Source organism: Coenobita brevimanus, chromosome 113 (assembly GCF_032717465.1).
Source record: "Coenobita brevimanus isolate Jiangsu-jjx chromosome 113, ASM3271746v2, whole genome shotgun sequence".
NCBI classification, from domain to species: Eukaryota; Metazoa; Arthropoda; class Malacostraca; order Decapoda; family Coenobitidae; genus Coenobita; species Coenobita brevimanus.
In genome coordinates this window covers 13973217-13988313 of record NC_137066.1, presented here as the reverse complement: position 1 = coordinate 13988313, position 15097 = coordinate 13973217, and the positions used below count along the sequence as shown (strand labels likewise).

The 15097-nt window shown below is 43.1% G+C and overlaps 2 protein-coding genes across 2 annotated transcripts in view; both read right to left on the bottom strand.

The window, feature by feature from the left end:
- The window catches only part of LOC145418265 (uncharacterized), a 35572-nt gene extending 34790 nt beyond the window's left edge, over positions 1-782 (bottom strand). Inside the window, exon 1 of the mRNA XM_080286709.1 lies at positions 657-782. Within this exon, the coding sequence (XP_080142835.1) occupies positions 657-782 (126 nt within the window). The remainder of the gene's footprint in view (positions 1-656) is intronic.
- A 1946-nt stretch (positions 783-2728) lies between these two features.
- On the bottom strand, positions 2729-5439 carry LOC145418264 (uncharacterized). Its single transcript, XM_080286708.1, has 2 exons — positions 5241-5439; positions 2729-3246 (listed from the first exon to the last, which is right to left on the bottom strand). The coding sequence occupies exons 1-2, from the start codon at positions 5437-5439 to the stop codon at positions 2729-2731; spliced, it is 717 nt and encodes a 238-aa protein (XP_080142834.1).
- Positions 5440-15097: the final 9658 nt, after the last annotated feature.

Sequence of the window (15097 nt, the reverse complement as noted above, 5' to 3'; positions counted from 1 at the left end):
ATGAAAAGAGATATTTGAGGGGAATCAAAATCAAGTACATGAATATTATGATTTTCTGAAATTAGGGTTGAGTTTATTGAAAAAATGTCAACAAGAAGGTTGGCTTTTCCGCATGGGTCACTTACTAGATTTCCATTGGGGAACTGTAACGGTGGAATGGAAGAGGTGGTAGTGAAGTTAGTTTTAAATGAATTAAAGGTTGACCAGAATATTTTGTTATCATTTGGATTGTTTAGTAGTTTGTTAGCTTGTCTATGTAGAAAGTTTGATTTAGAAAGATTGATAATAGTTTTGGCATGGGTTCTGATATTTTTATAACAGTTGGTGCTGGGATATGAGGTGTTGGTTGTGGGCGTGTTGTTGGTGGGCTGGCAAGGTTGGGGGATGACGTGTGGGGTGTTGTCTATGACTGGGTTTGTGGTGTGGCCGGTTTGACTGTCTGCAGGGATTGTGGATGGTTTCCCATGTTTGTATACTGTGACTGTCTTGTATGAGTTTGTGATCACAGGGTATGGGCCTTCGTATGGGTATTGGAGTGGTGATGTGCGCTGACCCCTCCACACAAAGACCTGTTCAGCTTCTGGTAGGGAGTGCGGGATGAACGTCGTCTGGTGCTGGCAAGATCAGGGAGGGACTGGTTGTAGTGCCTGCATTGCCTGATCAAGCTCTGGGAGGAAAACCAGGGCCGACTTGCCTGGTTGTGGGTCGAACTGCCCCAGTAGCCTCAAGTCTTCCCCATACATTAGCTCCACTGGGGAATTCCTGATGTCCTCCTTCTCCATAACCCTTAAGTTTAGGAGGAGGATTGGTAGTGTGGCCACCCAATTCACTGGGTGGGGAAGTGCCCTCACTGCTTCCTTCAGGCAACGATGTCAGCGCTCAATCATTCCCTTTGCCTGAGGGTGATATGCAGGGGTTCTGTGGCGCTTGGCACCCAGGAAGTCCATTAGGTCCTGTCAGGCCTGAGATTCGAATTGGGGGCCTTGGTCTGTGATGACGACCTGCGGGGCACCAAAACAAGTGACCCAGGATGTCAGGAAGTGATATGCCACATGGTCAGTCGTAGCGTCCAGCATGGGCGTGGCCTCAACCCATCTCGTCGTTCTATCCATGCACGTTAAGATATAGCGGTTACCCCTAGATTCGCGGAGGGGGCCGAGGATGTCAATGAGGATCGTGTGGAAACGTTGAGTTGGTGTGGGCAGTGGCTGAAGTGGTGTCTTGGTGTGGCGATGCACTTTTGCTGACTGACAAGCCACTCATGCTTGGACCCAGTTAATGGTGTCACGCCTCATCCCTGGCCATACAACTCGCCGGCTAAGTAAGCTATGCATGCCGTGAATGCCTGGGTGTGCCATCTCATGTTGATGATTAAAGACTTGCCTTTGGAATCGTTGGGGAATGTAGGGCCATGCTGTCCCACAGGATATGTCACACCAGAGTTTCCGGGGTGCTGGTGATATCAAACTGTTGTAGTTGGTGAGGTCGTGGCTTGCAGCAATTCCTGGAGTTCCTGATCGTCCTCCTGCTCCCGTGCCAAGGCTGCATGGTCAAGCGGGGGTAGTGTAGGGCCAACACCTGAAACTCCATGGGACAAGGCATCCTCGACTTTGTTCAGGTCTCCACTGATATACTGCATGTTGGTGGAAAACTCTAAAACAAAGGCTAGCTGACTTGCCACCCGAGGAGACCAATTTTCACCTTTCTGAGCCATGGCGTAAATAAGGGGTTTATGGTCAGTGAAGATGGTGAATTCTCTGCCTTCCAGAAGATGCCTGAAATGTCTGACTGCCTCATATATAGCCAGCAACTCCCAGTCGAAGGCACTGTATTTGCGCTGAGCAGAGTTAAGGTGCTGGCTGAAGAATGCAACAGGCACATATGCACCACTGACTTGTTGTTGTAGGACTGCACCCACAGCTTCGGCAAAGGTGTTTGTGATGAGTGTGATGGGGGCATCTGGTGATGGGTATGCTAGGTAGGGTGCAGTGGAGATGTGGTTTTTGAGAGTGGTGAAGGCATGGTCTGACTGTGCGGTACATTGAAGAGGCTTGGAGGATGTCTTTTTTTGTCCCCTTCAGGAGATTGTTAAAGGGGGCTAGTGTGGCTGCGGCGTTTCTCAGGAACCTGTGATAGTAACTGACCATCCTCAAGAACTCCCTTAGCCTGCGAGGTGTAGCCGGGCGTGGAAAGTCCTTAATGGTGTCCACCTTCTACGGGAGGGGCGTGATACCTGTGACCCAAGAAATCCAGTTTGTTTTGCACCGAGGATACACTTCGCCGGGTGCACATGCAGCCTGTTGTCCTGCAGGCATTGGAACAGCATTTGGGGGGATGTTTTGCGCTGCTCACGGGAATTAGAAGCATTAAGGATGTCATCGATGTACGCCATGGTGAAATCTAGCCCCCTGACAACCTGGTCCATAAATCTCTGAAACGTTTGTGCAGCATTTCTGAGACCGAAATTCATATTTGTGTATTCAGACAGGCCAAAGGGGGTGGTTACTGCCATCTTGGGAATGTCCTTCTCCACCATAGAGATTCGGTGGAATGCCCTGACTAAATCAATCTTGGAAAATACACAACGGCCATGTAGTTGGTGGTGGAAATCCTGGATGTGGGGAATGGGGTACCTATCGGGAACTGTCATCGCATTCAGTTCCCTGATAGATACCCACTCACCCTGCTGTGCCTTCGGTACCATGTGTAGGGGGGATGCCCAGCAGCTTCATGATGGCCAAATGATGCCCTCGTTGAGCATTGCCTGAAACTCCTTTTCCGCTGCCTGACGACGTTCTGGGGCAAGGCGTCTGGGATGGGCGAAACAGGGTGGTCCGGAAGTGATAATGCAGTGCTCTACTCCATGGTCTGTACGGCCATTGTAGGGTGAGTGAGAGGTCAAGAGGGAAAACTGGCGTAGTATGGAATCGTATGAGGATTTCTGGTGAAGGAGTGTAATGAGTGGAGGATTACCAGCACACCCGGTTACTTTGATGGATGAGTTTGAGGGTCTGTGATATAGATTCCGTTCTCTGGTATCCATAAACAAGTCATATACCTCCAGAAAATTGATACCAATAATACGTTGATTAACATGAACGATGAGGAATGGCTGAGTAAATGACACTGATTGGGCGACTGCCATGTGACGGAGTTCCGTGCCGTATGTGGCTATGGGGATGCCGTTTGCTGCTATCAGATCAAATGTGGGTTGCTGAGCCGTTTTGTGGTCAGAGGTAGGAGGGACTATAATGAATGCAGCTCCAGTGTTAATAAGGTATTTTGTGCCTGAGATAGCGTCTTTAACCCGTCACGTCCCGAGGTTTTCTGCACCTCCAACATCCCCCAATCCCGAGGTATTTTCGAATTTTTTTTTTTGGCTAAAACCTTCGCTTTTGGTGATAAACATCGAAAATTCGTAGAGAAATCGCTCACCTGTGGTTTAAAATATCCAATCCAGGTAGGAGTTCCTCCTTACCTGACTGGGTTTTCTAACATGCTGGCACCAAAGAAAACGAGTTCTATTGGAGGGTAACTATTTTATCCACTCATAAACAGTATTTATTTATTTACTTGGTATGAATGTATATGTAGTATGAGAGTATATTAGTTTTCAAGCAGTAATAAAGGCATTATAAGCATTGTTTCACTCACTAACTAATCACCATACCTGACCTTTTTTTGGCACATTACCTGATCATTGTTTCTGGCTGTTTCTTCTTCTAATGCTATGTAAACATTGTCCTCCACATTGTCATCGATTGGAGAATCACTCTGGCCCTGAATATCTTTCCTAGCCAGGTCACTGGTAACAGGTCCATTGCCGAGACAATGGCGTGAGGGGGGGAAGGGGGAGGTTATGTGGTGTAAGGCATTGTCCCTGCTTGGCATCTTGTAGAAGAATAGAAGAAGGTGTCCCGTGTATACATACGAAAAATCACGCGCGAAAATTGAAAATTGTGCAAATTAAGGACCTTGCAATTGCACGACGTACTGGTACGTCGCCGAGACTGGCAAATGCAAATCGTTGCAACGTACCCATACATCGACGGGATGGGGCGGGTTAACCCCCCCCATCCCGACGTTTTCTGGGCAATGGTACGCCCCAGTCCCGACATTTTTGGACCTTTTTTTTTTGGCTCAAACATCTGCTTTTGGTGAGAAACATCGAAAATTCATAGAGAAATTGCTCACTTGAGGTTTAAAATACTCGATCCAGGTAGGAGTACCTCCTTATCTTACAGGGTTTTCTATCAGGCTGGCTGCAAAGAAAACGAGTTTATAGGAGGATAACTATTCCACACCACTCATAAACAGCATTTATTTATTTATTTGGTACGAATTTATATGTAGTACGTGAGTATATTGGTTTTCAAACGGTAATATAGGCATTATAAGCATTGTTTCACTCACTAACTCATCACCATTCCTGACCTTTTTTTGCCACATTACCTGATCATCATTTCTGACTGTTTCTTCCTCTAATGTTTGTCCACATTGTCATCGATTGGGGAATCCTCTGGCCCTGAATTTCGTACCGTGGCATGACATGGCTTTACTGGCCAGGTCACTGATAACAGGTGAATTGCTGAGAAAAAGGCATGCAGGGGGGGGGAGGAGGTCATGCTGGGTAAGGCATTGTTCCTGCCTGGCATCTTGTAGAGGAAGATGTCCCGTGTATACGTGCCAGAAATCACTCGCAAAAATTGAAAATTGTGCAAATTAAATTGAAAATTGTGCAAATTAGGGACCTTTCAATGTTGCCGCGTTAATTTATGTCTCCGGGATATGAGTGCACATCATGTGAGGACGTGAATTCACGTTTCTGGGACGGGGCGGGTTAACCCATGGTAGTTCCCTGGAGCCAGTGAAATGTGTCGTGGCTTTGACTGTGCTAATCCTGAGGGGGGGTTTGGTGTGTGTGGCGGGAAACACTACTAGGACACTCTCCCACCATATGTGTTTCCCATGAATATGCAGGGTGGTGCACATTGTCTGGCTTCCATGCCAAAGCATTTGTGATATGTACTCAACACAACATCGTCCCTTGCTGTTTGGGATTAACATTACGACCACGGTTCACTGGGGGTCACTGTTGGAACACTGAGGGGCTGGGAAATGATTTCCTAAACTGAGGGTCTGAGTGGTGAAGCCATTTATTTTACTTTCCAGCTTGTCTATTCTATTTGTTAAATTTGTTAACAAGGTACACAGCCCTGACATGGAACCGTTTTTGTTACCTACACTGTTCACTGACACCACTGTTTCACTGGGGGTAGCACTGGGGGCTATGGCAGGGGAAAGAGAGGAGCGTGCACTTTCTGGGTGGTTGGCATAATGCTGTTGAGTTTCATGTAGAATGTCCGCCCTCTCGATGAACCCAGCAAGAGACGTGCCAGGGGCCAGGGATGCTAGGTGGAGTCGGAAGTCTGGTGGCATGAGCTGGAGGAGTCAGTGCCAGAGGAGGTCATCTGATAGGGTCGCTCCAGCTGCCGTGAGAGTGGCTTGAATGTGGGCAAGGAGGTCCAAGGGGCGCTGCTGTTGAGAGCGAACTGCATCCAGCTCCATTAGCAGTGCCTGCTTTGATTAGCCCAGAGCCTGCAACAAACTCTCCTTGAGGGTTTTATACTTTTGCCCTGTAGGTGGTTTGAGAAGTACATCCTGAACAAGGGCAGCTACTTGAGTTGGAAGAGTGTGGACAACTGCTCTGAATTTGTCATCATCACTGGTATTGTCAGGCCACGCGACATCAACTTGTGTAAACCACGTGTTAATATTGTACGTGAATGTAGGAAGGGATTGACGGATGTGTGGTAAGGTTTCCATGTTAATTTATACACTCCGGGAAGTCACCACTGTGGCGGAGTTATGAGGTAAGGGTCACCACTGCAGCATTTTAGTTATGGGATTATTTTTACTAGGGGCTACACCAAGGCAAATGGTAAGGATAAATAAACACAAATGTGCTAGGAAGAAACAGACAGGGGAGTGATTATTGACTTGCAACAATACAGAGTTAATGCATGATTTCAAAATAGTACAAGGTCATTACATTACAGGATGTGTGGATCAATTACATGGATAAAACAGTTACATACTACAAATATGAATAATGAATTTAGTGAGAAGCGGGAGTGCTGGGCTGATGTGTTTATGTGTATTATATATGTAAAGTTGTACCACGTGGCCAGATTTTACCAGGAGAGACGGAGAGCAAGGAGTTAGTAGCTGGGGTGAAGTTGAGAGTACTGCAGAAATAAGGCCAGAGCTAGGTCGCCCGCTCGGTTTTAAGCCCTCTAATGAGGTGGGCGGAGCACCAGTAAGCCTAGGTCACCTGAATATTCAAATTTGATCGGGTTAGGGACCACTACAGGTGAGGAGGGAAGAGAAATTGATTTCTATTGGTAGTGGCACCAATAGCAATGCTGATTCTGAGAACAAGGTGTGGAAAAAGCCATGAGGGAAGGAAACCACGTGTGTATGGTGAAATGAGGGAAAAACCACGAGGAAGGAAACAACATGTGTGGATGAAATGTGAGGTACAATACTTTGTGGCCACAGTATGGTCATATGGAAAGAATGGATAACAGTAGAATGGTGAAAAAGGTATATCTGTGCGAATTTCAAGGAGGGAGGAGGCGAGGTAGGCCAAGGAGAAGGTGGAGAGATATGGTAGATGAGTGTGTGAGGAAGCGAGATTTGGAAGTTGGTGAGGCTAGGGAACCGACAAGAGATCGAGCTGGCTGTATGAATGTTGTGAGGAGAAGTGCATGATCAGGGATTTGGCACCCTTTTTTAACATGACAATGTCCGCATTGACTCAAGCAGATATGTTTATGTGAAGCTACAGAACATGGTGAATGTTTTTGGCATATCCGATAGAGCCAGGATTCCGGGGGTTTGAATGATGAGTGAATGGAAGCATGGCCTATTGCAGTGGGCAAATTTGGGATGTCTGGACAATGCTACTCCTCATCCTGCCCTGGAGTGGGAAGGGAGGTTCGGATGATGATATATATATATATATATATATATATATATATATATATATATATATATATATATACTGTTTACACACATCTAGATTCAGAAGGGGTCCTGAGACTTGTCAAGATGAAATGTAGAAGGAAGGTCAGCATGAAAACCATCGAGAAATTAATACCCTTGGAGTTAATGGCTAATCTTGAGATAGTCAATGTTGGAGAATAATTAGGTAAAAATGCGCAACCCAAAAGGGACGCAACACAGGGCTCTCGAGACGTATGGAAAGATCGTCCTAGGGGTTGTTACATAGCCTATGATTTCATCATCCTTTGTGTAATTCTAACGTACAGTGTGCTGCCTGTTTGATCACGAGCGTGTTCTACCTCACTCCCCCCTTCTACCGTTATAGTAGAGTAAGTCGTTCTTTCTGTTGTTCAGAGCGGGATTGTCAACTCTTTGTCCCCATGGCTTCATTTGCGCGTCCTTCTTACAAGTTGTATCAAGCTCTGCTGGCCCTTATATAATGAGCTCAGTCTCTACATTAATTGCCACTTAGATCTGCTCCTCATTTTGCTCACATCTCTGTCCTCCCCTGTACAGTTGTTATTATTGTGAGTGCTCAGGAAGTCTCCAGCCATCTAGCAGCTGTGTGTAATTTGAGTATAACTGTTGTTGCATTTTTCTTGTACTGTGTAGCATAAGGTTAATTCTTAGGTCTAGTAAGGTTTTTGTAATTTATGTAGGGTTCTTATTGTCAGCCATCATTAATAATACTTTGTATCTGTAATAATTCATCTTGCATTAACTGAGCATTACCCAGTGTATTTTCATTTTATCAGGGCTGACTTAGATAAATTTACTCATGCTAATTTCGTGTTAATAGAGGCTATTGCAGTTAACCATATATTTAACCTGTTTTTTGCCATTACATTATCCTTATGAGTCCTGAATGTTTTGTTGTTAGTTTGAGCATTAAACTTTAACTTGTAATTTTACCTAACTCTTTGTTTTGAACCTGGAACTTTACGGGACAGTAGTGATTTTTAGTATTCTCACTTAAAGTGTACATTATCTTTCTCTGTTCCGTAACATAAATTTGGCGACCTCTTATCAGGATATTCAGGATATTATCATAAGGATATTGCTTGATATTTTGTGACTGTGATTTATTCATGATGTCTATTACTACACGTGATGAAGCCAATGATTTTTTGTCAAATGTGCAAACAGTGTGTGATGTAGAAAACAGAACAAAGAATGAACTTAAGCTTGTTGCTCAACAACTGGGAATTGCTGTTCGCTCTCATCATTCTAAAGATCAAATTGTTGACATGATTAATGAAAGCTTGTTTAATGTAACTCCTCCAAATGAGCAAACGCAGATTGAATTAGCTAAGTTACAGCTAGCCCTGCAGGAGGCTCGTGTGAAGGAAGCTGAATTTCAAGTACGTGCTAAGGAGGCTGAGTCTCAGGCTAAGGAGGCTTGTGTTAAGGAGGCTGAATTTCAAGCAAATGCTAAGGAGGCTGAATCTCAGGCTCGGATTCAGGAGGCACAGATACAGGCTCAGGCACAAATTGAACTTGCCAGGATTCAGGCAGACCATGAGTATCGCATGAAACAAAGTGGAACTGGATCATCTAGCTCTGATGATTTTGATGTGGCTAAAAATGTTAAACTTGTCCCTCCTTTTAATGAATCTGATTTAACAAAGTATTTTCAGTTGTTTGAGAGGGTAGCTACAGGTTTTAATTAGCCCAAAAAGTATTGGCCAGTACTCTTTCAAACTGTTCTCACCGGTAAAGCTCAAGTAACTTATGCATCTTTGCCTCAGGATCAATCTGATAATTATGATGTAGTTAAGAGCTTGATTCTTAAGGCCTATGAGCTTGTTCCTGAAGCCTATAGAGTAAAATTTAGGACAACCTATAAGCAAGATAAGCAATCCCATGTTGAGTATGCAAAAATCAAAGAAGATCTATTAGAGCAGTGGTTAAATTCTAAGAATGTGGATTCTGATTTTGGTAAATTTAAGCAGATGATTTTGCTGGAGGACTTCAAAAGGTGTATTTATAAAGATGTAAGCCTATATCTTGATGAGAGAAGAATAGATAATTTATCTGATGCTGCAGTTTTAGCTGATGAATATGTTCTCACTCACAAGAGATATTCTAGAGAAAAAGGGAAAGCTGAGAGTAAGTACGTTGCCTCTACTCAGAGTACAGGTAACAGGAAAGAGAATAAAGATGATGTTTCTCAGGAAGTAAATACCAGCTTCACCTCTAGATTTCAGAAAAGTAAATGTACTTATTGTAGTAAGCTTGGTCATACTACGGAGAAATGTTTCAGGAGACAGCGTGATGTGAACAAAAAGGAGTCTTTAAATATTCAGTCAATTGGTCTAGTGTCCACCCTTGAGAGTTCCCAGAATTCTTTAACCGAGTTAACTGAACCTGCTTTGAGGGGTAACTTAAATTCTCATGTTGGAGCTCCTATTTTGAGCAGTAACGTGGGTGACACTCTCAAGAGTTCATGTGCTAATTTCCTGTCTGATGGTTTTGTCAGTCCTCTGGACAGTAATGACAGGAAATCAGTTCAAATATATCGTGATACAGGTGCTTGCCAATCCCTTATGCTGACCAGTGTTCTAGACTCTAATGTTAATTCATCTGATGAAACTGTAATCTTACAAGGCGTAGGGAATCATTACTTCTCTGTCCCTCTGTGCAGAGTGAATTTCGAGTCTGGTTTTGCTAATGGTTCCGTTATGGTTGGGTTGGTTGAGACACTCCCAATGTCAGGTGTAACTTTCTTACTTGGAAATGATATTGGTGGAAGTCAATTGTGTCCAGCTCCTCAGTTGTCTAGTGAGCCAGTGGCTGCGTCCCAGGATTGTGATGTCCCTGATGTGTTCCCTGCATGTGCTGTCACTAGGGCTAAGTCTAAAGTTACTGGTGATTTAGAGGATAATGATGATGATGATGTTATCCTAGCTAACACTTTTCTTGCTAATTTGGACCACTCACCAGATGAGGCAGTACCACGTAGTGTTGATAATTTGTCTCGTCAAGAGTTGGTTGAGTTGCAGGTTGCTGACCCTGAGTTGAAAGGTCTAGCTAACTCTGCTAGCAGTGAGGAAGAGTCAGCTGGTGCTTCTACTTGTTATTATATAAAGTCAGGAGTACTTATGAGGAAGTGGAGACCCCCAACAGCATCAGCCGACTGTGAATGGGAGGTTGTACATCAAGTTGTCATCCCTCGTGTTTGTAGGCAGGATATCATTAGAGTGGCTCATGATTCCAGTTTGGCAGGACACCTTGGAGTGAGAAAGACTGTGGCACGCATTTTGAAACACTTCTACTGGCCAGGTATCTTCAGGGATGTTTTCTGGTATTGTAAGTCTTGTCACACCTGTTAAGTTTTGGGGAAGTGTAATCAGACAAAAAAGGTTGCACCTCTAGTTCCCATTCCTCCTTTTGAGGTGCCTTTCACCCGTGTGTTGGTGGATATTGTAGGCCCTCTTTCTAAGACTTCTTCAGGATTTTCTTATGTGTTGACCCTGATTGATATGGCTACTCGTTATCCTGAAGCCATTCCACTTAGAAAAATCTCAGCAAAGAACGTGGTTAAGGAAATGCTAGGGTTCTTCACAAAGTTTGGTCTGCCCAAGGAGGTACAGTCAGACCGGGGAAGTAATTTCATGTCAAATGTTTTCAAGCAGTCTCTGAAAGAGTTGGGCATTACCCAGATCACGTCTTCAGCTTACCATCCCCAGACTCAAGGAGCGTTGGAGAGATATCATCAAACTCTCAAATCGATGCTCAAGAAATACTGTTTGGAACATCAGAAAGACTGGGATAAAGGTTTTCCATTCGTTGTGTTTGCTGCAAGAGAATCTCCAAATGAATCACTGGGCTTCTCACCTTTTGAACTACTGTTTGGCCATGAAGTAAGAGGACCCCTTAAGTTACTCAAGGAATGCTGGCTGTCGGAGGAAGATGACGTCAACCTGCTGGAGTATGTGATGAAGTTCAAAGAACGGCTGTCCACTGCTTTACAGCTGGCGAGAGAGAATTTAGGAGCTGCTCAGGAGAAGATGAAGACTTGGTATGACAAGAAGTCCAGGTTACGCCACTTTCAGCCAGGAGATCAGGTTTTGATTCTGCTACCAGTTCATGGTCAACCTCTTCAAGCCAAGTTTAGTGGTCCTTATTTCGTGGAGAAGAAACTCAGTGATGTCAACTATGTCATTGCCACACCAGATCGTAGAAAGAACAAGCAACTTTGTCACATCAACATGCTAAATTTATATCACAGGCGGGACGAAAATAACCCAGTCTGCAATGTAGCTGTTCCTCCCGAGTCTGCAAGTGAAGTTCTCCCATGCAGCATGAGCCTGAGTGATAGTTTGGGGAAGAATCCTGATATCATGAATGATCTCCAGACTAAGCTTTCTCATCTACCTCCCGAGGAAAGGCAGGAGTTTTCGGCATTACTGCAGGAGTACCCGCAAGTGTTCCGTGCTACTCCAGGAAGAACCACTGTGTTGATGCATGATGTCGATGTTGGAGACGCAAAGCCAATTAAATTGCCTCCTTACCGTGTGAACCCAGTGAAAGTTCCTCTCATCCAGAAGGAGCTTGGCTACCTTTTGGACCACAAGATGATTGAGCCATGTCAGAGCGAGTGGAGTTCTCCTGTCACTCTAGTCCCTAAGCCAGGTCGGTCACAGCGGCTTTGCATTGACTACAGACGTGTTAATCAGATAACCAAAACAGACACTTACCCTCTCCCTAGCGTGGAAGATTGCGTAGACAAGATCGGAAAGGCTAGGTACATAAGTAAGTTTGATTTGTTAAAGTAATACTGGCAAGTACCTATGACTGAACGTGCTAGGGAGATCTCATGTTTTGTAACACTAGGAAAGACTTTTGCATGTTCTGTAATCCCATATGGTATGAAGAATGCACCAGCCACATATCAGAAGCTCATGAATGTTGTAATAGAGGGTTTGGCAGGGTGTGTTGTTTATATTGATGATGTATTAATCTTCAGTGACAACTGGAAATATCACCTATGCCATGTCAGTAAATTTCTTGAGCGTTAAGTTCAGGCTAATCTTGTAGCTAATTTATCAAAGTGTGAGTTTGGTCAAGCTAAAGTTCAGTACCTTGGGTACGTAATTGGTGATGGACATGTTGCACCACCAGGAGCTAAGGTTCAGGTTATAAGTGATCTTCCCAGACCTAAAAGTAGGAAAGAGCTACAAAGATTTTTGGGAATGGTAGGTTATTACCGGAGATTTGTTCTTAACTTTTCAATTCTTGTATCACCACTTACAGACCTACTGAAAAAGGGAGTTAAATTTGTCTGGACTGATAACTGTGAATCCTCTTTCAACAAACTTAAAGCTATTCTATTAAGTCAGCCAGTGCTCGCTACTCCAAATTTTGCTAAGCCTTTTAAGATGGCTGTTGATGCAAGTGATACAGGAGCTGGGGCTGTTTTGCTGCAAGAGGATGATCAGGGTATTGAACACCCTGTATCTTATTACAGTAAGAAGTTCACTCCACCTCAAAAGAACTACTCAACTATTGAGAAAGAGCATTTGGCCTTGATTTTGGGTTTACAGCATTTTTCATTTTATTTGTGTTCTGGTTTTTACCCCATAGTCATTTATACCGATCATAACCCACTGAAATTCCTTAGTAAGTTTAAAGATAAAAATCAGAGATTGACAAGATGGAGTCTACTTCTTCAGGAGTATTCATTAGACATACAACATGTCAAGGGGAAAGAAAATGTTATTGCAGATTGCTTATCTAGACTTTAGACAGATTTTTTTAGAGTAATAAGAAATTTCCTTTGTAAATTTCTTTTTCTTTGTGGGGAGGTGTTACATAGCCTATGATTTCATCATCCTTTGTGTAATTCTAACGTACAGTGTGCTGCCTGTTTGATCACGAGCGTGTTCTACCTCACTCCCCCCTTCTACCGTTATAGTAGAGTAGGTCGTTCTTTCTGTTGTTCAGAGCGGGATTGTCAACTCTTTGTCCCCATGGCTTCATTTGCGCGTCCTTCTTACAAGTTGTATCAAGCTCTGCTGGCCCCTACATAATGAGCTCAGTCTCTACATTAATTGCCACTTACATCTGCTCCTCATTTTGCTCACATCTCTGTCCTCCCCTGTACAGTTGTTATTATTGTGAGTGCTCAGGAAGTCTCCAGCCATCTAGCAGCTGTGTGTAATTTGAGTATAACTGTTGTTGCATTTTTCTTGTACTGTGTAGCATAAGGTTAATTCATAGGCCTAGTAAGGTTTTTGTAATTTATGTAGGGTTCTTATTGTCAGCCATCATTAATAATACTTTGTATCTGTAATAATTTATCTTGCATTAACTGAGCATTACCCAGTGTATTTTCATTTTATCAGGGCTGACTTAGATAAATTTACTCATGCTAATTTCGTGTTAATAGAGGCTATTGCAGTTAACCATATATTTAACCTGTTTTTTGCCATTACATTATCCTTATGAGTCCTGAATGTTTTGTTGTTAGTTTGAGCATTAAACTTTAACTTGTAATTTTACCTCTTTGTTTTGAACCTGGAACTTTACGGGACAGTAGTGATTTTTAGTATTCTCACTTAAAGTGTACATTATCTTTCTCTGTTCTGTAACATAAATTTGGCGACCTCTTATCAGGATATTCAGGATATTATCGTAAGGATATTGCTTGATATTTTGTGACTGTGATTTATTCATGATGTCTATTACTACACGTGATGAAGCCAAAGATTTTTTGTCAAATGTGCAAACAGTGTGTGATGTAGAAAACAGAACAAAGAATGAACTTAAGCTTGTTGCTCAACAACTGGGAATTGCTGTTCGCTCTCATCATTCTAAAGATCAAATTGTTGACATGATTAATGAAAGCTTGTTTAATGTAACTCCTCCAAATGAGCAAACGCAGATTGAATTAGCTAAGTTACAGCTAGCCCTGCAGGAGGCTCGTGTGAAGGAAGCTGAATTTCAAGTACGTGCTAAGGAGGCTGAGTCTCAGGCTAAGGAGGCTTGTGTTAAGGAGGCTGAATTTCAAGCAAATGCTAAGGAGGCTGAATCTCAGGCTCGGATTCAGGAGGCACAGATACAGGCTCAGGCACAAATTGAACTTGCCAGGATTCAGGCAGACCATGAGTATCGCATGAAACAAAGTGGAACTGGATCATCTAGCTCTGATGATTTTGATGTGGCTAAAAATGTTAAACTTGTCCCTCCTTTTAATGAATCTGATTTAACAAAGTATTTTCAGTTGTTTGAGAGGGTAGCTACAGGTTTTAATTAGCCCAAAAAGTATTGGCCAGTACTCTTTCAAACTGTTCTCACCGGTAAAGCTCAAGTAACTTATGCATCTTTGCCTCAGGATCAATCTGATAATTATGATGTAGTTAAGAGCTTGATTCTTAAGGCCTATGAGCTTGTTCCTGAAGCCTATAGAGTAAAATTTAGGACAACCTATAAGCAAGATAAGCAATCCCATGTTGAGTATGCAAAAATCAAAGAAGATCTATTAGAGCAGTGGTTAAATTCTAAGAATGTGGATTTTGATTTTGGTAAATTTAAGCAGATGATTTTGCTGGAGGACTTCAAAAGGTGTATTTATAAAGATGTAAGCCTATATCTTGATGAGAGAAGAATAGATAATTTATCTGATGCTGCAGTTTTAGCTGATGAATATGTTCTCACTCACAAGAGATATTCTAGAGAAAAAGGGAAAGCTGAGAGTAAGTACGTTGCCTCTACTCAGAGTACAGGTAACAGGAAAGAGAATAAAGATGATGTTTCTCAGGAAGTAAATACCAGCTTCACCTCTAGATTTCAGAAAAGTAAATGTACTTATTGTAGTAAGCTTGGTCATACTACGGAGAAATGTTTCAGGAGACAGCGTGATGTGAACAAAAAGGAGTCTTTAAATATTCAGTCAATTGGTCTAGTGTCCACCCTTGAGAGTTCCCAGAATTCTTTAACCGAGTTAACTGAACCTGCTTTGAGGGGTAACTTAAATTCTCATGTTGGAGCTCCTATTTTGAGCAGTAACGTGGGTGACACTCTCAAG

Coding starts and splice junctions, on each gene's coding strand:
- LOC145418264 (XM_080286708.1), bottom strand. CDS start 5,439: ATGCCACCAGACTTCCGACTCCACCTAGCATCCCTGGCCCCTGGCACG. Junction 3,247..5,240: donor GGTGTCAGTGAACAGTGTAG/GTAACAAAAACG, acceptor CATTCATTATAG/TCCCTCCTACCTCTGACCAC.